Source organism: Sebastes umbrosus, chromosome 12 (assembly GCF_015220745.1).
Source record: "Sebastes umbrosus isolate fSebUmb1 chromosome 12, fSebUmb1.pri, whole genome shotgun sequence".
Taxonomy (NCBI): Eukaryota; Metazoa; Chordata; class Actinopteri; order Perciformes; family Sebastidae; genus Sebastes; species Sebastes umbrosus.
Window position 1 is genome coordinate 15134808 of NC_051280.1, and position 23852 is coordinate 15158659.

The 23852-nt window shown below is 37.3% G+C and overlaps 2 protein-coding genes across 3 annotated transcripts in view; one reads left to right on the forward strand and one right to left on the reverse strand.

The window, feature by feature from the left end:
* Positions 1–14989, forward strand: part of pcmtd1 (protein-L-isoaspartate (D-aspartate) O-methyltransferase domain containing 1) — a 17017-nt gene extending 2028 nt beyond the window's left edge. For both annotated transcript variants that reach the window (XM_037787102.1, XM_037787103.1), the window contains exons 2-6: positions 5378–5843; positions 6891–6993; positions 8088–8259; positions 11877–12000; positions 12355–14989. In XM_037787102.1, the coding sequence (XP_037643030.1) occupies positions 5537–5843; positions 6891–6993; positions 8088–8259; positions 11877–12000; positions 12355–12728 (1080 nt within the window). In that variant the 5' untranslated portion in view covers positions 5378–5536 and the 3' untranslated portion in view covers positions 12729–14989. The remainder of the gene's footprint in view (positions 1–5377; positions 5844–6890; positions 6994–8087; positions 8260–11876; positions 12001–12354) is intronic.
* Positions 14990–20185: 5196 nt separating this feature from the next.
* The window catches only part of sntg1 (syntrophin, gamma 1), a 38632-nt gene continuing 34965 nt past the window's right edge, over positions 20186–23852 (reverse strand). The window contains exons 18-19 of the mRNA XM_037787101.1: positions 21567–21677; positions 20186–21437 (exon numbers count right to left, since the gene is read on the reverse strand). Coding sequence (XP_037643029.1) covers positions 21255–21437; positions 21567–21677 — 294 coding nt within the window. The 3' untranslated portion in view covers positions 20186–21254. The remainder of the gene's footprint in view (positions 21438–21566; positions 21678–23852) is intronic.

Below are 23852 nucleotides of genomic sequence, written 5' to 3' on the forward strand. Positions count from 1 at the left end.
TCATTTGGTATTTTTGCTTGAAAAAGACTCTAAGGATTAATTAAAGTTATCAAAATTGGTGCCAATTAATTTTCTGTCAATCTACTAATCAATTATTCCACTATAAGCTTCATCTCTTGTTGAATGAACACCTCTGTGACAGTGTTGACAGTGATTAACAACACTTACAGTGCGTTCCAATACCCATACTACCATACTATTTATAGTATGCCAGAAAAAGATTTAGTACGTCAATACATAGTATGTCAAATGCAGTATGACAAAAATACCAGGATGTCCTACTACATCCGGTCGCATTTTGTAGTATGAAAGCCAGCATGCCTTTTCTGGCTATTCTGACCCTCTGATCATCTGCGCAGCGGAATATATGAGCAACAGGGTCAAAGGTCAAGGTGCAATGTTATGATGAAGTAGTATGTCCTGGTTGTATGCATACCGCATGCAACAGTACATATTTTGTAAGGGCAGCTGCAGTACGTTTAAGTAAAAAGAAAAGGTATGTGATTTGGTACGTGGCGTTGCTGGCAGCACTGTAATGCCATCATTCTCACATCACATCAGAAAAAACAACATGATAAAATGTAAGTAATGCAAGCATAACGCAAACGGGTGCCGGTTCTAGGTGCCACAAATTGAGGGAAAGACAGGTTTGCTTAAAATGTTTGTCACCTTTATCCCAAAACTGTATGACCTCTTTTTGCTAATATACAGAGTCAATAGGAGCAAAAGTGAGAGGGTCCAGAGGAGAATAAGAGAAACTATGGAGTTCTGGTAACACACCCACATGCAGTCGGCCCCTGTTGTTAGCCTGGTACAACAAACATCTCTACAATCACATCCTCTGGCTGTTTGTAGCTTATTAACTCAGAGTCCAGTGGTCAAAGTTGCATAAATAAAGACAAATGCATATACACTTTTCATTCAGTCTGATCGCACCGTTAGATCCCTACCAATAGCCTGGGGATGGAGTCAGAGGAAAAGCCATATTGTTACCTAAATCAAAAGGATTTATCTGCTGCGGAGCATACAAATCTTCAGAGGTTTTCATGGCCATCATTCTTATATTCCAGTCTGAGGATGGTACTAAAGGAAGGGGTCATTATAGTGAGCGACTCATTAGACTATGGGACATCTTGTGTAGTTATGGAAATGAAAGTTCTGATCTGATACTACCACTAACATTGCACAAAACTTTATAACTGGAGAGGAAGACCTACCACTGTAATGGCAAAATGTTTGTTTTTTTAAGTAGAAATTTGTCTCTGTATCAGCCATTTCAACATAATTGCATTGCTAGGCAACAGCTCAGGTCCACGTTCACTTCCTGTCAGCTTATGTCATTGGTTGCGTCGAAAATTCCATACTAATTCCAAACAGTATTGGTGCCTTCAAATGAAACTGTCCTGTAGTCTTGTAGACAATATGCTTGGCGTTCAAGTGGTTAAGTCGTGAGAAAAACGCTGCCTCCAACTGGCAAAGAAGTTTTCAGGAAGTGACAATGTAAATTACTGCTCAGTGCGTCTAAAAAGGTGCATACCGTTTGTTCACACAAAAAATTAAATTAAAAATTAATTAAAAGGTTTCCCCTGGGTTGACAGAGGAGGGATCAATAGGTCATTAATAATAACATGAAGCAAACATCACCATATTCCACTGATTGACATACTGAATATTATGTAAAACTGGACATTTCAATGTAACAGTGGTGCCAGAAAAAAAGGTCATTGTGTGACTAAAATCATTATGATTTATCTTCTGCAGGCCATGGATATCCACGGCAGATTTAATGGGAATTGGGTCATTAGTTTTTGAGGTATCGTGTCATGAAATATAAAGTGGAAGATTTGACCTGCTGGTGGCTCTAGATGAGGACTCAGCATGGCTTAAAAATTAGTGCAAATGTAACAAAGGTAATATTTATTACAGGAATGTTGTTTTGAATTATAATACAGTGTACAGGTGTTTTTCATCTTACTCAGTGTGGAGAGAAACACAACACAGAGGAATACTCTGCTGTATATGACTTCAATAACATATTCAATTCAGGTACCTCTGTAGCAAAACAAATGAGCACTTCCATGAAATTTGCATTTGTAAAGCATATTTGCTCACCTGTTGTATTAATAATACATTTGACATGGCAGAGAAAATTGTTGCTGAATATATTTTCCATACAGACGGGCCTTATTAATTACACCTTCCCAAGTCTTTTATCCAGTATCTTATCCTTTAATGTGAACCTAACATGCTCACATTTTTGCTGCAGTGAATATGGGACAAAGCAGTCACTCACTGGCCCCTAGAAATGCAAATTCACAGGCAGGATTTACAAGTCGTTATGAAAACATTTGGGAATCATTAATCAAAAATATAGATGTGTATGCCTATTGTAGCTTTAAGCACAAATCAAGCCAAATGTGCTGTCATTACAACTAGAGCTGCAACGATTACTCAATTTATCGGTTAATTGTCAAAAATTAAATGAATTGCCAACTATGTTCATAATCAATTAATCCGTTTTTGTAATTTTTTAAGAAAAATAAAGTCCCGTTCTCTGATTCCGGCTTCTTAAATGTGAATATTTTCTGGTCTCTTTACTACTCTATGACAGTAAACTGAATATCTTTGAGTTGTGGACAAAGCAAGACATTTGAGGACGTCATTTTGGGCTTTTGGAAAAACAGTGATTGACATTTTTCCCCATTTTCTGACGTTTTATAGACCAAACAACTAATCCATTAATTGAGAAAATAAGTCAGATTAATCAACAATGACAATTTTTCTTAGTTGCAGCCCTAGTTACATAAAAAATGCAAATGTGAGACTTGTGACAGTAGATTTATTATGAGATTTATTGATCCACATATGATTATTTTGCTACTAATAATAATGATATCGCTCTAGCATTTTGCCACAGAGGTATGGATGGGATTTTCTTTGCTGACAGAACTGCAAATTAGCTGACAAAATGTCTGACTTCACACTGTAAAAGCTGGTAACCATGAGGATTAGCAGTTTACCTCACACTGTGTGCTGATCAGCAGTGTGTACATGCCAGTGCGCTGCCTAGACAGGCCTCTGGTATTCAGTTACAGCACTAGGGTTGATCTGGTGTTGCCAGAGGATCTGTTACATGTTTCGTCATCCTGCGTAGTTCACGGAATTGTCCCTAGCTGGGTCATAGCAGCCAGTCATGACCTGACATGGCATCAATGCACTTGACACACACATCAGGGGTCAACCCAGGACACCCAGTGTGTGTTTACCAGTCGATTCCTGTTAGCTTCACCATAGCAACAAATGTTATATTACCTAGCTGGTGCTTTTTGATTAGTCTTAAAGGAGTGGGTGAATGATGACCCTTCTTTCAAGACTGAGGCTTATCATTGGTAAGACTGTACAGCAGTGCTCAAAAGCAATTTGCTTGTACAATACCTCGCCTGACCCATTTTCCTGGATTTTTCTTTCAAATGCAGGCAACTCAAAGGAGTATGCATTACAGAGAGAGTAGAGAGGGGGAAACTAGGATAAAAAAATACACTGCTGTACAATCAGTGATGGCGAGAAGAATCAATGATTCTTTTTGCCTGCGAGAAAGAGCCAATGGAAAATTACCTCACCAGGCCTCCCACTACAAAGTCACCTCTGAATTTAATCTGTATTAGCTGAGTCAGATGTGGAGATGCTGAGGAAGCAGAGAGGGAATTCAAGACTTGTCTCCCTCGGCTGCATCTCCAGCTATATACCCTTTCACTGTGTGCCAGTGTGGGGTTATTTTAGTCATCAAAGCATCTATAAAATGTTTAAAAAGCAGCATGTGGTAGGAATTTCCTCTTTATTGCTACGATGTGGTACTTAATAGTATTACACATTAAAGCCAGTGGCCAGTATTCACAATGTAAGTGCCTCTGAGGTCAGCTGAGATCAGTTTTAATTGACCCTGTGGAGTGAAGCGGGGAATTCTTGGCATTTGACTAATCAATTTAACTAATCGTTTCAGCTCTGAAAAAACATTATATACAGTGTACAGCCCATTACACGGTGCATGTAGGACATAGCATGATGAATGGAGCTTTTTCACAACACATTTTGTATTGTACTTGCAGGAAAATCACAGGTGTAACAAATTACATTAATGATGGCTCTGCTCCATAAAGCCATGCTAGTGAGCCAGCAAAATGTCTGCAATAAAGGGCCAATTTATACATTGAATAAGAGTAAACAACTGGTATAAGGGAAGTGTGTGTTAATCTCTGTACAGTGGAGATGAAGGGATATGCAATATAGTAATCTAAAGGCTCCCTATATAAAGGTCACACATTATATTATCAAATTAAAATGCCTTAAAAGGTGCCATTAGGGCTGCCCGATTTTGAAAAAATATGTAATTGCGATAATTTTTACTTATATTGCTATTGCGATATGATTTGCGATATTAGAGGGAACGATAATTTTTACATCATTATTCTCATTTTCACTGAAAAACATTAAAATGATTATGGTGTGATTTTTGCGGGGATCTGTACCAAACAAAGATGTTTTCTTAAGTGTGTAGAATATGGTGTTGTTTAGGGTAGGACATCTCTGCAGCACCACAATATTTAATTTTAAATGGTATTTGGACACATATTTCGCCTTTGCGGTAGGCTATATTGTGATTTAGATAAAGCGTTGATTATTTGTGCAGCCCTGGGTGTAATTGACAACATTCAGCCACTAGATGTCGCATTCTCCCTTCCATTCCATTGCATTTACTTCACAACAAGTCTTTGCCAGGCACTTACCGTCAATCTCAGCCATTTAGTAGTTTTTTTCAACACTAACTGACAACCCAGAGATACCACGTCATACCTACAACGTTTTACTATTGGCTGACAAGCCTTGTTAGAAGTGGGAACCAAACGTCAGATATCTTCCACAGGGATACACAAAACATTCATTTTGGACCCGCCAACATTTTTTTAAATGATTAATTCACAATCATAATTTTTTTCAGGAACTTTTATTCGGCACCTTTCTAAAGGCTATGTGGATGTATTTTTTTTTTTTTAAATATTCGTCCACATAAATTTTTTTATCAATAAGACCTTTAATGTTGTATTACTGGATTGTTTTCAAAATAACCTTTTGGTGAATATATTGTATTTTATTGAGTCTTTTACAAAACCATTTCAATCCTGAAGGGAATTAATTTGGAAAAACTCTGCACTATAATGAAGTCTGTTTCTTTCACAGTTGTTAATTTTTCATCAAAAAGACAATCCCAGTTGTGGGGGAGATTAATAAATCTTAGCATCTTAAATCTGTGCAGATTTAAGCAGATGCTGTGTTCCCTAGCCGGCATGTCGCCCTGACGTGTTTGTGTAATTTTCCTCAGGTCACTTGCTGCCTGGACATGACCGTAGTCTGAGCCGACGCTTGAGGAGTCACAGCGGCAGCATCGTTCAGGTCAGCTGTTCATCTCCATGCCAGTCTGAGGAGGAATTGCTCATCCTGAGTACGAGTTCGGCCCCTGTGTTTCTCTTCTCTTTTCACCATGGGGGGAGCCGTGAGCGCTGGGGAGGACAATGACGACCTCATTGATAATCTGAAGGAGGCCCAGTATATTCGCACAGAAAAGGTGGAACAGGCTTTTCGGGCCATAGACCGCGGTGACTACTATCTGGATGGCTACCGGGACAGTGCCTACAAAGACTTGGCGTGGAAGCATGGCAACATCCACCTGTCTGCTCCGTGTATATACTCTGAGGTGATGGAGGCCCTCAAACTGCAGCCAGGACTTTCTTTCCTCAATCTGGGCAGTGGGACTGGCTACCTGAGCACAATGGTTGGCCTTATCATAGGTAAGCAAAGTGTACCCAGCTGTGTTTTTTCATGTGTGGGTAGTGCTCAGATGTTCTGTAAAATCTAGGTTAAACAAATTTACAACAAAAGTGCACCATGTGTCTACAAATCAGCATCCGTGATAATAGGACAGCAATGATTATTTTCCTGATTTATAGAATAATTGTTTGGTCTGTAAAATGTGGAAAACGTAGTGAAAGATGCCCATCACAATTTCCTAAAGCCCAGGGGACCATCTACAAATAACTTGTTATGTCAACAGTCTAAATCTCACGAATATTCAGTTGATTATCACATAAAACAAAGAAAAAATAAGCACAATTTTGCAAGAAAAATTACATAAAAAGGTACAGTGTGGAGGATTTGGTGGCATCTAGTGGTGTGGTTGCAGATTGCAACCAACTGAATACCCCTCCTCTCACTCCTCCCTTTCTATGACTGTGGTAACGTGAGCTGCTGATTGCAAAATCGTGGTAACGCCGTTCGCCTTGCTCAGAGGACATCCTTACCATAATAACTCTACTTTAGGAGGCGGGTGATACCACGGTTTTGCACTCTGCGGCTCACGTTACCGCAGTTTCATAAGCGTGTCGGAGAACTACAGTGACCTTCGGGTAAAGTAAAAATGTGAAAGCCTTTCTCTAGAGCTAGTGTTTGGTTTGTCCGTTCTGGGCTACTGTAGAAACATGGCAGAGCAACATGGCGGACTCTGTGAAGAGGACCCACTGCCTATGTAGATATGAAGGGCTCATTCTAAGCCAACGAAAACAAAACGATTCTTAGTTTCAGGGGATTACACACTAATAAAACATAGTTATGAATATTATACTCCATTTCTGCTATTAGATCTCCCAAAATATTACACATTGTTCCTTTAAATTACTATCCGAGTAGCAAAATAGGTGCAGATTATTGTCTTGTGTCAATCAGTAAAACTGTTAATTGTTTCAGCTCTACATGAAATCACAATAGGTAGTTGGTAATGCTTTGTCGGGATTGTTTTTAATGAAAATATTGTTCCTGCTGTGTTTTTTGTTTTTTCCAAGGGCCGTTTGGTGTGAACCACGGAGTTGAGCTCCATAAGGACGTGGTTGAATATGCCAGAGAGAAACTGGATGATTTCATAAAGAATAGTGACAGCTTTGATAAGTAAGTACATGCTTTTAAAGCAGTTATTCCCAAATACTGGGTCGGGAGATTTTATTAGGGTCGCCAAATCAATTTGCAGAATATTCTTCCATAGTCTTTTATTTAACATTTATATCTGCAGTACATCTTGAGCCACATGAGGGAGCCTGAATGTTCGTATTGTTCTGGTAACGTATTGTTCTGGTAATTGTAGTCTACTTTTAACATTGAATCTAATATGAAAGGCTAGCATACATTCTGTTGGTTTTACTGATAATAATGTTAACTCTGCCTAAATGCATTTATTTGGTCTCATTTATAAAGTATTAAACATGTGTTTATGTCTTCAATGCATGCATAAAATAAAGTTGTGATTTATCAAACCTCTATCTCCTCGAAATGGCTGGTTTACCTATTCAAGATAATATGAGGTGATGCGGAGGTGGCAGTAAAAATGGTCAGGAATGTTCATTTGCGCACAACTTCGCTCTTCTCACGATTTATAGATAAGGCCTATTGGGAATTGGGTCGGAATGGTTTGTCATTTTTAAAAAGTAGGTCACCAGAAATAAGTTTGGGAAACACTGCTTTGAAGGAATATTTCATTTTGGTAAATACACTGATTAGATGTGAGATGAGTTAGATGAAAAGATCGATACCACTCTCAAATCTCTCCCTAAATTATAACCTAGCTAAGCATAAAGAGTGGAAATTTAGAGAAGCCTGACTGTCCGAACGGAACAATATCTGTCTACCAGCACCTCTAAAGCTCACTAATGTTATGTAATATCTTTTTTGTTTATTCTGTGTAAAAGCAACAATTATTAAAGATAAAGTATTTTTAATGAGTGAGCTTTAGATAAGATTATAGTTTATTCCTTTTAACACAAATCATATCAGTTGAAACCACAGGCACTAGTAACAGTTGTTCCTGCCAGTTTTGCTCTTGTGGACCATATGACTTTGTCTTGCAAATTAAATACATTCAAATCTCTAAATCTACTCATCTAATCTGCATAATTCACAGCTCACAAATGTGATGAGCTTGAAAAAACAGCTTTCCATCATTGTTTAATGTATTTCATCCACTATACTTGTTACTTCTCTTTTCACAGGTTTGAGTTCTGTGAACCCGTCTTCGTGGTGGGGAATTGCCTAGAAATCTCAGCAGACAGTCACCAATACGATCGCATCTACTGCGGCGCAGGAGTGCAGAAAGACCATGAAAATTACATGAAAGTACTGCTGAAAATTGGAGGCATTCTGGTGATGCCTATAGAGGATCAAGTAAGTGCTACAAGCCATCACAATGCCACAGAATCAACACATTCGTGATTGCTATTCAAAATGCTAACACATGAGGGAACACAAGGTAAAATAGCTTTGACCTACAAGTCTGGTTATGAAACTTTCACATGCATTATTGAGCCTCAACTGCCCCTGGATTTGAGCAGCCGTGGTGTAAGGAGCACACACAGGGCTGTATAAATTAATGTTTTATTTAAAATGGTGGATGTGTGAGTGTGGACGGACTGTGGGGCAGGTAAGAGGGCATTTAGAATATTTTTGGGAAGTTGGTGGAGAAAATGTTTGACTTTTTCCAGTAAGGAGGGTAAAAGATCTTGACAGAGTCATGGTCAAGGATTTTGGCCACGCTTGACTAAGATTAAACATTCTAACCCGAGATTTCATGTAGTCAGTTATTTAAGGCTCGAGTGAGTTCAGGGAGTTCAAAATTGTTAAAAGAAATCAGATGTTATGCTGTGTTTTTTAAAGAAGGTGGAAGGCTTTTGTCAGAATGAAAATGGCCTGCCCACACTTATGAATCATGATGGAGAAAATAATTACACATTATTTTGATCAGAGACCTAAACAGCACAAAAGCGCTACATATCCACTCAGGCCATGTCCACACCAATGTGAACAATTTTCAAAACACATCTGTTTTTTTCCCTCTTTGTTGTGGCCTTTAATCAGCACCAAGCTGGCACTCTCCCACCTCTAAAAAAAAAAAAAGAACAAGCTTTTTAAAATTACTCTCCAGAGTGGACAAAATAGGAAACATGTAGTACATGAAAAACTGAGCTTTTTTGAAAATGCTGTATCTGTTATCAGTATCCTCAAAGACATAGCTGGGTACTGATGTGAAGATGCAACAAGCCCTCCTTTCCACTCATCTTGTATGTTATAGTTATAATATAATGTATTGCATAATATACAGTAGATGTCATCTTAAACATGCTCTACCTTAATGTTCATTTTGGTAGGTGCTAGAGATGTAAATCACAAGTTTCATCACAATACGATATTATATAGATTCTTTGGACAATGATACAATATTTATTGATATCGCAGTCTGCCAAGATGCGATTTAGATTTGATTAAATTCAGGGGCCTGCGATCAATATGAAATGATGAATTTCAAAATAACGGCGTATCTTAAAGACGATCTGTATCGATGTTTTCACATTGTATTGATGATATTGGATCTCTGATCATTGAATCAATATATCAATCCAGATCGATGTATTATTACACCCCTAGTAGGCACTCTCGAAAGCAAAAAATAAAAAGTTTTAGCCGTGGTCATTTGTGATCCTTAATCGATCAGAATCAGAATCACCAAGTATGTGTATACATACATTTGCATTGCTCTCAATGTACACAGATGTCAATCCCCAATGTCTCCCCTTTACAGACATGCCCACTTTATGATAATCACATGCAGTTTGGGGCAAGTCATAGTCAGGTTGTTCTGACCTCACCAGAGGGCCAGCTGTTGAACCTCCTGTCTGTGCGCAGACATGTCATCGTCCCGGCTAGATCTGTCCCCTCCTAGTCGATTAGTCGAGTAATTGGTCGTATTGGTCTTAGTCGACTAAGATTTCTTTAGTCGATTTGTCATTTTTATCCTTTTTTCATGCTGAATGACTTATTTCTAAGCAACTTATGAGCACATCTCTGGCAAAACACGAGATTTAAAGTGGTACTTTTGAATGATTCTTTGTGGAGAAGCTCAGTTTTACAGATCTGTTGATTAAATTAACTAATTGATTAATTGAGAAAATCCTGAGTGTTAGTCGACTAAGAATTTCTTGAGTTGAGGACAGGCCTAGTCCCTGATGAGGCAGATGACCGTTGTGTCGTCTGTAAATTTCAGGAGTTTAACAGACGGGTCTCCTGATGTGCAACAAATTACAAATTTAAACATGGGAAACATTAAAAGACAAAAAATGTAAACCTCTTTATTGAAAGACAAAATAAAACACATAGAGACCTTGCACTCTGTCAGTGAGCATTATCAGGTTGAATGAAGTACATTAAAGATGGCTATGAATGGATGAACCATACATCTGCCTTCATCTTCAGTACCTGCTGGTATTAATGGACCTGTTGTATGCCCCCCTAAGATATACACTCCCTTTATTATCATGCACGATGACTCCATAGCCTCCTGTGGGTTAATTGTGTTTTGATAACTGTCACATTGCGGACTGGTAATTACTTGTTATGGCCTGAGCCACCAGATATTTGTCATCTACTGAAGGCCATGTCTCACATGTCTAACTCACAACACCAGACATTTTCATGATGTGTCTGATAGGGGTGGGTGATATGATGATTTACCGTAGTGTTAGTGTGTACTATAACTTCATCAATTAGCCAAATAATTAATTAGTCAAACAACAAATGTCAGTGTTTTTCCTTGTCTTGCATTATAGTAAACTAGATATCTTTGAGCTTTGGACTGTTGGTCTGACAAAACAAGACATCTGAAGATGTCACCTTTGGGGAAAAAGTTAAAATGTGAATTTTTTTACAGTTTTATGGAGCAAACAATTCATTGATATCTAGAGTAAAGAATTTGCAGATTAATCGATTTTTCAGTACTGTTTATACCATAGTAGCTATTTCTTTAATATATCTGGTAGTATGAAATCATTGATGAGTACAGAACTAATTGACAGCAATACTAGATTTTTACAAAGGACTTTAAAGCTCAAGTCTCATCCCATTGGATGAATTTAAACTTTTCATTTTGGGCCTTTTTAGAGATTGAAAACTGATTAAATGAATGTTTTCTAGTAATAATTATTTGGTACGACGTTGCATTAATGTAATAAATAGAACAGTCCTCAACTAAAGAAATTCTTAGTCGACTTACACTGATATGATTTTGTCAACTAAATCGATTAGTTCATTTAATAGACAGATCTGTAAAACTGAGTTACTCTTTCTCTCTTTCTTGGAAATAAGTCATTCAGCATGAAAAAAACTAAAGACTATCTAAAGAAATCTTAGTCGACTATGACTTTACATGTGCTACGATAAAAGATTGTATCTATATCGCCCACCCTCAGTGTCTGGTCCAGTCAATTGTACACCTTTTGAAAACACAACTTCACTGTCTTGTAGATGCTCAGACTCAAAGTCCCAAAGTCTTTCAGATTGCTCTTTAAGCCCGTCAGCAGTAATTTGCTCACGTACAAAGCAGGTGTGGAAAGTGAGTTAATTTTTCATGCACCTGTTTGACACAGCAGCATGTATGCAAATGAAAAGGGGCTCATTTCTCCTCCAGGGGGAAAGGTTTATCTTTGGTTACACAGTGTTTACATCTACCACCCATAATGAACACGTGGAATATGGAGTAAAAATCATTAGATGTGTGAATGTTGTTTAATAAGCAAACATTATTTATACAGAGATAATTGTGTATCTGTAGAGAGTCATACAGAGAGACATAAGAATTAAACCCGATCCAGGTGGCAAATTCACAAGATGCACAATAAGCAAAAACCATATACATATATAGATTATGGAGAAAACTGTGCTTAGTTCTTGCTCCCTATTTTCACACAGTATTTCATATTTTATAAGTGTTGAGTTGAGGTCTCTTTATGCAGCTGACCCAGATAACCAGGACTGGCCAGTGCACATGGGAGAGCAAAAACATCTTGGCGGTGTCCTTTGCCCCCTTGGTCCAGCAGAGCAGAGCTGATGGAGAGAAGCCCGATGCTGTCCAGCTGCGTAAGTTCTCCAGCCTCAACAAAACAAGAAAAAAAAAAATAACCTCTTTGTGTTTTATTATGCCTAACTGGTCTTGAAGTGTAAAGCAGGCAATATTTCAAAGTCAGACGGTACATTCAAAGTGATGTGACGAGACGATTCCGACAGCGATATTTGCTTTGACACATGAAGCTCAGCCCTGCAGCTGCTCCAGTTGTTCCCTTTCCTTGAAATACTGAGACACAGTTCTCTCTTTGATGGCCTCACTTGTTTATGCTGACCTAGTTCAAGGACTGGTGCAGTTGTATGGATTTTTTTCTTCTTTTTGTTGTGCATCGCCCTGAAGGACCGTGTCCTCTCTCTCTTTGTCCTCAGCCCCGGTGACCGTCCGCAGCCTTCAGGATCTGTCTCGGATCTACATACGCCGCACGCTGAGGAACCTGGCCAACGAGGACAGTCAGGGGAAAGGGATGGTGCAAAGAGTTCCCCAGAAGCGCAAACGCAGGCGCTGCCGACGGCGACGCATCAACACCTACGTTTTTGTAGGCAACCAGCTGATCCCCCAAATGGTGGAATGCGAGGAGGAGGAGCACGCCGAGGAGGAACACAAGGAGGTGGAGGAGGAGGAGGAAAGAGACGTTGGAGACATTGAAATCCTCAAGCAAGTGAACGTGTTGAGAGACCAAATAATGGCTTTGCCGCTGCCCGAGTCACTGAAAGCATATTTGCTGTATTACAGAGAGAAATGACTGATATCCACTCTTAATGGGCGCAGCAGCGCCTGCTGAAACGCTCTTCTTCACCCTTTTTCAGTACAAATGTAGCATTATTTCCATTAAATCTTGATGGCAAAACTGTAACGGAAAGTGACGTCATATAGATGATATTGGATAATAATGTTATGATTGTCACGAGTTGTTAGATTTTGTTGACATTTTCTTTTGATTTGTATATCAAAAAAAAAATGTAAAAAGTATACTAAATGGTTTCAGCAACCCATTTTGAGATTCAGATTTTATCACAAATGTCAGGATTTCTGCAGAAATGTGCAGATCAAAAATTGTATAAAAAACAAAGTTCTTATTATATTTGTTAAAATATGATCATGCTAAGATGAAAACTTTTATTGCAGCTTTTTTTAGAAGCTTTAACTATACTATCGGTGTCAGAAAAGGAGCACTGAAAGTCAAATAAGGCCACATCCTAACATTTTCAGTTAAAGAGTATAAGACCTTCTTGCATAATCATGAATGGGGCACTCTTCTGTTTATCAGTCAACATGTTTTGTACCTTCCTATTACAAGAGATCATTGAGAGACTCGATTGGTTCATCATTTTTTCTACAGGGCACCTTTTTGATGTAACATTTTCTACAGGGTGCTTATGTGTTTCCTCACTTTGCATATGAATAGCTTACATCCTACTTGATATGATAAAAGTGTTGTCTCCTCTCCATGGTGTCCCTCCCATTGTTGATGCAAATAGTATCTTAGTTTAATTAATCATATCAGAGGTTTGGAATAATGATCAAACTGATGACGGGTGTTCAGCTTTGTTTTGGAGGGGGCGTGGTGAAAGGGAGATGTTCAGTTAATAATGCATGAATATACTGTATATGTGTTGGGTGTTCCTGACTTTACTTCACATCTTTTGATCACTGGAGGTGATGTCCCAGGTGATCAAGTCCGGAAATATTTTGACAAAAGGAAAAGAAAAAAAAAATATTAATCAATTAGATGGCCTTGAGACAAATCTTTAATTCTGTATAGAACTGCATTTTTTTATCGACAGCAATGCAAATCAGAATCGCTGAGGATTTTGAAGCCTTTTGTATCCTGGACTGTAGAAGTGTCCAACAAAGCACCTTAGTCTGCAGTCCTCAAGTGAAAAAAAACAAAACAATCATTTGTATTGTGGACTGGACTTGTTGTTATGTAAATCCTGTTTAATCAAAAGTACAATTTGCTTGCAGAACTTCCCTGATAGTGGTGGCTTTTAAGTGCCAACGTACCCCATCACATTAGGACTTCTGTGAGTTTTCTGGCACAGTAAAATTTACCCAAAAACAACGATGTATTTCTATAAAAAAACATTCCACGGTGAGAGAAAAAGAGAAAACAGCACATCACTGATAGATGTCACACTTTTTCTTCATGCTTTACTGTCACAGACTTTTTTGGAGATTTCGTTTCATCTTACTTTGAATGCATCATTTAGTATTTCCAAAAGCTTGAGTTGAATGTTGTTGATATTAATTCTATTCAATATAAAAGTGATATATATGTATTGTTCTCATATGATTCAGTTTAATTTGGTTTATTGTAGCACCCTCTTGCTGTACTGTATCTTGACACTGGGAACTCTGTAGATCAAAACTCCACTGCTGTCTGTTAAATAGATAAGATATACTAGTGCTTTCATTTTGTTCTGGTGTAATGAAAAATATTTTTGTTTGAAAACGGGAGTGATTATTCTATTAGTAGTTTTTGTGTGTGAAGAGGTAACATTTTTTTTTCTGTAAGGTTTTTTTTACATTCATCAGACAGCTTGGCAAGTAAGCAATAATGGGATAATTTCTCACCTTATAATTACCAATAACGACATAGTCCCATTTGATTTGCGTAGTATCCATTAAAATTCTCATGACCAATTACAGGCATGCAGCGGTTTATATACCATTATCTAAAATGTAATTGCTAATTAGAGAGCACATTAAGTATTGAAAGCAGGGGGACCTACAGCCTCGACTCAGGTCACGCCTTGCACCAAAGTTAATGGGACTGCTGTGATGATCACGTTTAATGTGGACGAGATTCGACTACAAAAATGGCTCCCGGTAAAGACCAAGTCATAACCAATTCTGTGCTTTTATTATTAAGTTAATTTGTTAAGAGCCCAAACAGTTCTGTTGCTGTTTATCAGGTTGATTTCTCACAGTGTGTGCAGTTCATTTTGAAAATGTGTTGTTTCTCCGTAAATGTTTGGCACAAAAATAAAGGTCACAATCACATTATGCCTCTTCTAATCATTGTAACGGCTCTTTTTTTTTTGTGTTTCATATTTGTTAGATGGTTTTCTTCTCCGAGTGTTTCCGACATGGTCAAGGAGGCAAATGAGTCATTGCAAGCAGATCCAATCTGCTATCCTTGTCATGACCTCCTTTTTTTTTTGCTTTTTTTCACAGCTAATTTTAATTGATAACACAGAGAAAGAGTTTCCATCCATCCTCACATGATGGCTTTTTCTGACAGATTTATGGATTTGCTGCAACAACGCATTACAAATGTTAAGTATGACGTACTTTATGTCAGACAGAAATGCCCTACCTTTGACTGCAGGAAACACAGAGGTAACATGCAAAAGATGTGTGTTTTGAAACGGAAGATGTGTAAAATCGTTTTTTTGGACCTTGCAGTACACTGACTGAAAAATCTAATTTTATTTTGTAGAATATGAAACGTGAAAACTACTGTTTCAAATTTGGAATTCACTGAACTTAAAGCTTGTGACAATGATATTTTCCACCGGCAGCTCCTGCGTGAACCATAGCCTAGGCTTGACAGTATGTTGTCACATAGCATGTACTGTACATAATAAGCATGTGGGATCTATAATAGTGTATCAAGCACCTGTTACTCTCACTAGGAAAGTGCCACCCCCAGTGGATCAATAGGAATAGCAGTACATTTTAATGAAAAATTTTAATTAATGACTTCTATGCAATTCTCCCACTCTCTCCCACAAAGTCATCCAGTGGGCCGCTTCTGGCCCTCAGGCCGTATGTTTGACACCCTGCTCTAGAATAAGTCAAACTTCAGAAATGCTGGATATTTTTATTGTTATAATGCAACTCAATGGCATCTTTAATTAGATGAACTTTAAGTCTTATTATTTTATTGATTAGTAGCTACAACTTGACATATAGTCAGGGATGGAAAGAGTACTAGAATATTTTACTCAAGTACACAAGACTATTACTAACGGATCGCTTTATTTGTGTCCAGCTCTTTGAACAGGACCCTTCCCTTATATTTACATGAACAGTATTCCTATAATCAATAATCAGACCTCCTACGTGTCGAACATCTCAGTTGCAGTTTGGTTTAATTTACAGAGGTTCAGTGATATGGATCGCTCTGCCACCTCTCCCAGAACAATTTAAGAAAGCTGTTAATTGTTTGTTTTTATCACCACAGTGTTTTCCTTATGGATTATCTCTATAAATTGATTACCAATAATGAGTTTCTATTGATGATATAACAATGTGAATCTATTTCATCACTTTGTCTACTTGCATATATTGATTTCTGCTAGTGTGTATAATCTTATCCTTTTATTTCACTTCTTCTTCTCTCACTTTACCATCCTTCTAAATATTATATTCCATTTTTATAATTGATTAAGGTATGCACTGGAGAGTGTCCTGATCCAGCCCCTCTGAGTTGTTTTTTTTGCACCTCTACATCACATTTGTTGTTGTTTATGTAATATCTTGTACCTTTTTTTTTATACGTGTAAACAAATAAAATCTAAAGGCATTTACTACAAGTAAAATTGTGTAAAAATGTACTTAGGTAAAAGTGAAAAGTAGGTCAGTTAAAATGTACTCAGAGTAAACAGTACTGCGTTACATTTTAAAAAGGGAAAGGGGGGTAAAGAAAAAAATGCATATGATGATTATGCTATAAGGTAGACCTATTAAATTACAGAAGGCTACAAAATAAAGTACATTAACATGTCAACTAGGCTATACACATCACACCACAGAGCCACTCTGACCAAACCAACAATATATTCCTTTATAGACACTTTGCAACCTGTGCACACGACTGATCATTACTTATTCAACCAGAGAAGAGGACAAAACTATTACAAACATGACAACCACAAATAAAAATGTACACCACCAAGCAATATTAAGCCACATCAATTAAACAACATGGCACATTTTATAGAAAAAAACAGCAGAATAAAACACCAGCAAAGCAGACAACAAAAAGATGTATCAACAATTTAAACTTCACAGCCACAGCAGCCACACAAACACACAAACACACAAACACACTACATATTGAAGCAAAAAAAACTCTATGTTGCCACAGCAGCAGCTTTGACAGATCCAAAGAGTTTGGAAGCAAAGAGACGAAACTCTGGTGTTTTTTTTACAACAGCCGCTGCCGCTTTTTTTGGCTTATTGTATTTATATTTTACTGTTCAAAACCTGCCATTTCGGTAGAATATATGACAATAGAATATATATAATTTTGTTTTACTTTGGTAGGGCAGTTTTTAGTCGGACGTTTTACTGGCGTCAGGTACTTTTTCAGTCCAAAATGGCGGAAGCGTAGCTTTACTGCAGGGCGCTGGTGTTGCATTAGAAGGAACAATTGAGTTTCACTTCTTAGCAATATACGTTTTTTTTAACGGTTCTCCTCTGGAAAAGGGTTGAGTGTGTTGCTGTAGGCTACTTCTATGGTTGTACTCACCGGTCAGTCTGTCCTAGCAACCAGTCCACAGCTTCTCTGTCCTACAGCTCCTCAAAGTTTTCAAACGTTTTGTCTGAACGAGGCTCTATAGACACGTCAGGGATTATTGTCACAAGCAGAAAGTCCTCTCACACCTTAATGAAGGTAAAAGTTCCTGAGAAAAATGTTGAAATCACCACAAGCATGCATTTAGCAATTAGTCAGGCAGAAGGATGTGCACCTGTTTGTGACGTAACACCTGGGTGTGTTTGATTTGCGTCACTTAACGTCCTCTCCTCCTGGTGGTGCAAACTAGGTCTAGACCAGGGGTCTCTAAGCAACCTGCTGCTCTGGAGCCACATGCACTCTCTTTAGCTCCTCTCTAGTTTTTCTCGTAATATTATGACTTTATTCTCGTAATATTACGACTTTTTTCCTTGTTAAGTTATGACTTTATTCTCATATTATTACGACTTTTTTTCTCGTGAAGTTATCACTTTATTCTCGTAATATTACGACTTTTTTTTCTCGTTAGGTTATGACTTTATTCTCGTAATATTGCGACTTTTTTTCTCGTAATATTACGACTTTTTTCCTTGTTAAGTTATGACTTTATTCTCATATTATTACGACTTTTTTTCTCCTGAAGTTATCACTTTATTCTCGTAATATTACGACTTTTTTTTCTCGTTAGGTTATGACTTTATTCTCGTAATATTGCGACTTTTTTTCTCGTAATATTATGACTTTTTTTCTTATAAAGTTATGACTTTATTCTCGTAATATTACGACTTTTTTTCTTGTAATATTCTGACTTTATTCTGAAAATCTCAGATGTTTTTTCCCTCAATGTGGCCCTAATACTCCGTAGTACATTTGCTCTTGGGCCCTCACTGCATTAGACTTATATACTATATACTTAGACTATAAACTGTGTTACCTTCATCACAATGCTCAAATGTTTTGCGGCTCCAGACAGATTGTTTTTTTGTTTTTTTTTGCCTAAAATGGCTCTTTTGATAGTAAAGGTTGCTGACCCCTGGCTTAGGCGCCGATAAAATAATGCTAACTACGATAATGCTAACCATAACACATAATTACATAAATATTTAGCATTTTCATAGGCTGTATATAAAGATGGACGATATGACAGCTCTCCAAAAGTTAAGACCAAACATCTGGATCGCCTCCTGGTGGCTGCCTGTAGTAATACAGTATATATAACACTCTAACAAGCTGTGGACGTTCTCGGCTCGTGATTGGCTGATTGGTGGGTGTGTGGGCGGGACCTCGACCCTGGCTCCAAATGATGACCCTGACAGTCAGGTGAACGGAACAGAACACCTGCAGCTGCTGATTTATCTCCTTTCTTTTGTTCAATTCTTATGTGGTGTATCAAGACCTTTTCATGTTACTTTTGTTTTTACTCTGTAATAGACTTGGAATGTAGCAAAGTACAATAATTGAGAAAATACGGGCCTAAAAGTAAAATAATAATACAATTTAAAAAACAACCCACAAAAAAAGTACTAGTAGCTTATACAAAAACAACATTGTTACAATAACAAGTGTAAATGTACTTCGTTATTTCTATCCCTGCATGTAGTTGACTAATCTCAAGTGCACTTAACTGTTAAACCCCTTAAATTGTATTTAACTACACTTTTTTTGCTATAATTTGACTTTACCATGTACTTGAATATGTATATACCTGTAATATCAATTTAGTAAATTTAAGTTCTATTTTAAGTATGTCAATATTGAGTTAAAAATTTAAATAGACTTAATTATAATATAACGGTGTTTCAAAATGGCACTATCAAGTGTAGTCAAGTGTATTTTAAGCTGCACTGCTTACAGGTAGTACAGAATATAGAATAGTTGGACACTTTGGGAAATGTGCTTATTTCGTTTTCTTGACCACTCATCTAACTCTGAGTAAGAGAGTGAATTAGTGTATTTTATCAAAAGTGCAGTCAAGTATATTTAAAGCTGTATTACGTACAAGTACAAAATCAGTATGCTGAAAATGGCACCATTTAAGTACAGAAATCATAGCACACTTTTGAGTTCAATCAAAATATACTTTTCACATATGAACATCTGAAGAACATGTAAACTGAACTTCATGTGTTAAATCAGTGGAATATCCAAACATGAAAAATAAAAACCCACCACAAGTGAGCCATGTTATAAAAGGTCTTATTTATTAATTTATTACACAGCGTATTTGTTAATAAAACATCTGCAAAAAATAAAATAAACCTCACTCTCTAGATCCTGTGTGTTTTAAGGGTATATGCAACCAAGATCATTTTTAAAGCACAGAAGCGTCATCATTCAGACTTTCTTTGCATAGACTGCACCGCCACCATTAGTCTCCCTCACACACTCATGTCAGCTTAACAAGCCCGCACAGTACAAAGCACTTCACTGACCCCATTTAATTTGCTATCCTCTAGAGTTTACTTACCCACGGGCCTCTTCTGTTCACAGTCTACTTTGTAAATTGAAGGTAAGAGCATGACTAATTGCGCTAATTGACCTGAACTCTTTTTGAATATGATATTTTAGTTGTCACTCTGCTGCATTTATAAACAGTTTAACACACAGCGAAGGTTTAAAGGGGCATCTCAAACCTTTTGGAGGCCTTGACGCTACATATTTCTGTTTTCCTCACAATGTGTCAATGAAAAGTTGTCATATTTACAAGCTGAAGTAAAAAAAAAAAAAATCCAAAATACACCATATCTGATTTTATTCTTCTGAATTGGTCCATAGAGTAGATGATGAAGAGAGGTTATGAGGTATCTACCTGCTTGTCTCTGGTGCACATCAAATTAACAAATGCCATAATCCCTACAAGTAATCCCTCAAGTAATCGCCATAATTCATACGAGTTCATTTGAATGTCAGCATTTATTTACATAATTAAGTTTTGGGGGGAGAAAATGCTATAAACATCATGGAAGGAGTTTTCTAATCATGTTTAGAGTTGTATTGTTAGATTATAGTCATTCTTTCACCCGCACAATAAAAACTACACCTTCATACAGCCTTTCTATCCAGTAATCCAGGAAATAGTCCTATCCTGACCTCAACCTGTGGGTATACGTCGTACACAGAGAAAAATAAATGAGGTTACTCAGTATATTCATACACAAATACATCTAAAGCATTCATTTCATCCAACCGAAGATGCCAGCAGACTTCTGTGTAATTAAGTTGATCCAAAATTCAGAATCAGATTTATGTTGCCATTCAGCTTTTAGTTGGACTCTAATTAAATTTGACTGCTAATTCAAGTATTACTGTGGGTTAAAGTTTTCACCTCAAGAACGCACAAAGTAATGGAAATATAGAAAGCGTCATCATGTCCAGTGTCGAGACAAATCCTCAAAGTGACGTACCGTCTGATGTGGAACAAAAAGGCTAAAATCTGATTTAACTCTCCAAATCTTGAATAAAATTACAAAGAAAAGCAGACTGCCTTGAGAAAAGAACTGCATTTTTCTTTGTGATGTGTTGATGATACGGATGTCTGAGGATCAAGAAAAGGACAAATTCACTTAAAAACATTTTAGAATCGCACATTTTGTGTCCGTGGCGTCTCTTTGTGAAGTTTCTCAAAGTAGAGGTTCATGTTTAGGTCCACAAATGTTCCAGAAATCCCAGAAATCTGAAACCAAGATATCAAGTATATAACTCTCAAAGAGGTCTTTTATTCCACCGCTTTTTCAGTTCTCCTGTCCACGTTTTTTAGGCCACGGTCACGTCCTTTTAGAAGGTGTCTGACGAAAGCGGCGCCTGTCAGGTGGCGTATTTGAGTTTAGGTGTCTGTGAATTACATGAGATACTGGAAAGAGAAGGATACCCGGTGGTGGTCGCGGTGCCTTGGCTCTCCACAAAAATCGGGTCCAGGCAAGCGACTTTGGCAGCAAAAAAAGCGTGAATACAATGAAGCACGGCGTAGAGGTTTGAGAACTCCAGCTCCTGAAAGAGAGAATAGAAAATCAATACTCAAGTCAAACGTTAATTTTCTGTAACCTTGTTGCTTTGAAAGTCTTGTTGAATGACCTTTCCCTTGACATGCACCATTAAATATGTCTCAAAGTGAATTACCTTTGCTTCAATAGATTTGGAGTCTTGATTTTGGAATAAAAACTTGATCTTGCTTTTTCCATCATCAGATGATCCTTTTAGTTGGGAGAACTTGTATCTCCACAGGACCGCCTTAAATGTAGAAATTACAAACATTATATCAGTCTAACTTTAAAGGGTGACTTTGGTATTTTTCAACCTGGACCCTATTTTCCCATCTTTTTGTGATTAAATAGTCGGTCTAACAGTTTCTGAAATTGGTCAGGTATTGAGGGAGAGCGCTGTAGACGGCAGCTGCTCACAGGGCTCAATATGGTGCTATAGGGGCAAGCTGGCACCGTCATTTACATCCACTAAAAGTGCTTGTTTTAGCCATGACAGGCTCTGATTGTTATTATAAGTATCTGACATTATGGGAAGAGTCTCACTCAAGGAAAGGTCTTGTTCTGAAATCTGGCGAGGTGACGTGTTGCTGGAAGACAACGGTGGAAATGTGGAATACATCCATAGTGTAGCTTAGTGTTATCTGAAATATTTTCAATGTCATGGCTGAATATTTAGAAGATTCGATGTGGATGAGGTCTTTGAATTCGATGGCCGTCCGTATTAATTTGATCCAGAGTTAGGGCCAGGCGATATGGCCAAAATCTTCTATCACGATATAGGTCATTTCATATCCCGATAACGATATATATTTTGTTATAGCATGTTTTCTGGTAATTCAATAAATAAATAGTCTAAATGAAATAACCACATGGTAAAGCCTGTTTTTGTATACTCCTGTATATTGAACACTGAATTAAATACTTGATAAATGAAACATATTTTCTCATTTTCAGAATTTAAGTGCAAAATAAACACTAGAGTTTTAAGTGAAATTATAGAGAAAAAAGAAATAAATACAGGCCTAGCCTATATCGTGATAGAAACGATATATAAAAATATATACTATAGACATTTTTATATCGTTTTGACAATATATAACGTCATATTGCCCATCCCCAGCCAAAGTATACAGATATTCAGATTTCACAACAAGACTTCTCCTTGAGCGAGGCTTGGACACAATAATTAACAGACCAGTCCATTAATCGATTAGTTGTCAACTATTCAATTAATTGCCAACTATTTTGATAATTGTTTAATCAGTTTGCGTAATTTTATAAGAAAAAAAAAGTTTAAATTCACTGATTCCAGCTTCTTAAATGTGAATGTTTTCTGGTTTCTTTACTCCTCTATGACAGTAAACTGAATATCTTTGATTTGTGGACACGACAAGACATTTGAGGACGTCATCTTGGGCTTTGGGAAACACTGATCAACATTTTTCACCAACTTAGACACAAAAACATGGAAAAATAGGGCCCAGGTTGAAAAATACCAAAGATATCTTTGAAACAACTAAAAACATAACTATAAATCTTTATTTACTGAATTCCTTCTTATGTCACTATCTCATGAATAATTCCCCGTTAAAATCCACATGGACCCAGTGAGAAATGGGGCACGTCAGCACATCAACCAGACAGAAGTTGTTGTGAGATATAAACTTGTTATTTTTTGCCATTGGGAAATTTAACAGGCCACAGCTATTTCACCTGAAATAACAGAGCTTCAGTGATTCAATTAGTGTTGAACTGAATAAACAAAAGCTGCAGCCAGACGACAGACTGACTCCTCAGGTAGACAGCTGGCCTCGCTTTCACATGAATATGTATCTGTAACTGTTCCTGCCGCTGTAATAATCACTGTGACACCAATCTGATTAATTATGGCATAGGAAATAATGTTTAACATACCATACACATGAAGTCTCACTGTGATATTTGACATAAAAATATCTTTTATAATCAGAGATCATGAGTGTAACAGGGAGAGTGTCACCTCTCCAGCTTTCCTTTAAAAGCCAATCTGACTCTGACAGAGGTGACGATATCACCATCTCCTTCATGTCAATCACAAGCACCTTCTGTAATATTATCTCTGTATTATGGCCGACATGGAAAAACCTCTGCAATGCTCAGTTTTATTTTAGTCATAGGAGGTGCCATCTTATATCTTATATTTCTACTTATTTTCCCTTTATGTGACGGCTGCAGATACGAGTTACTTTACAGATTAGGATTTCACATAACACAAAACAAGTTATAATGACTTTACCAAAACATATTGATACATCGCTATAGATCAAATTACCCAACAGTGCAAATTAATTAAGATAATTTAGCTTCACATCAACCAATTACAACATTAAACTAAGACTTAAACATGAATGGAGCAGTAAAAATCCAATATTATAAAAGATCA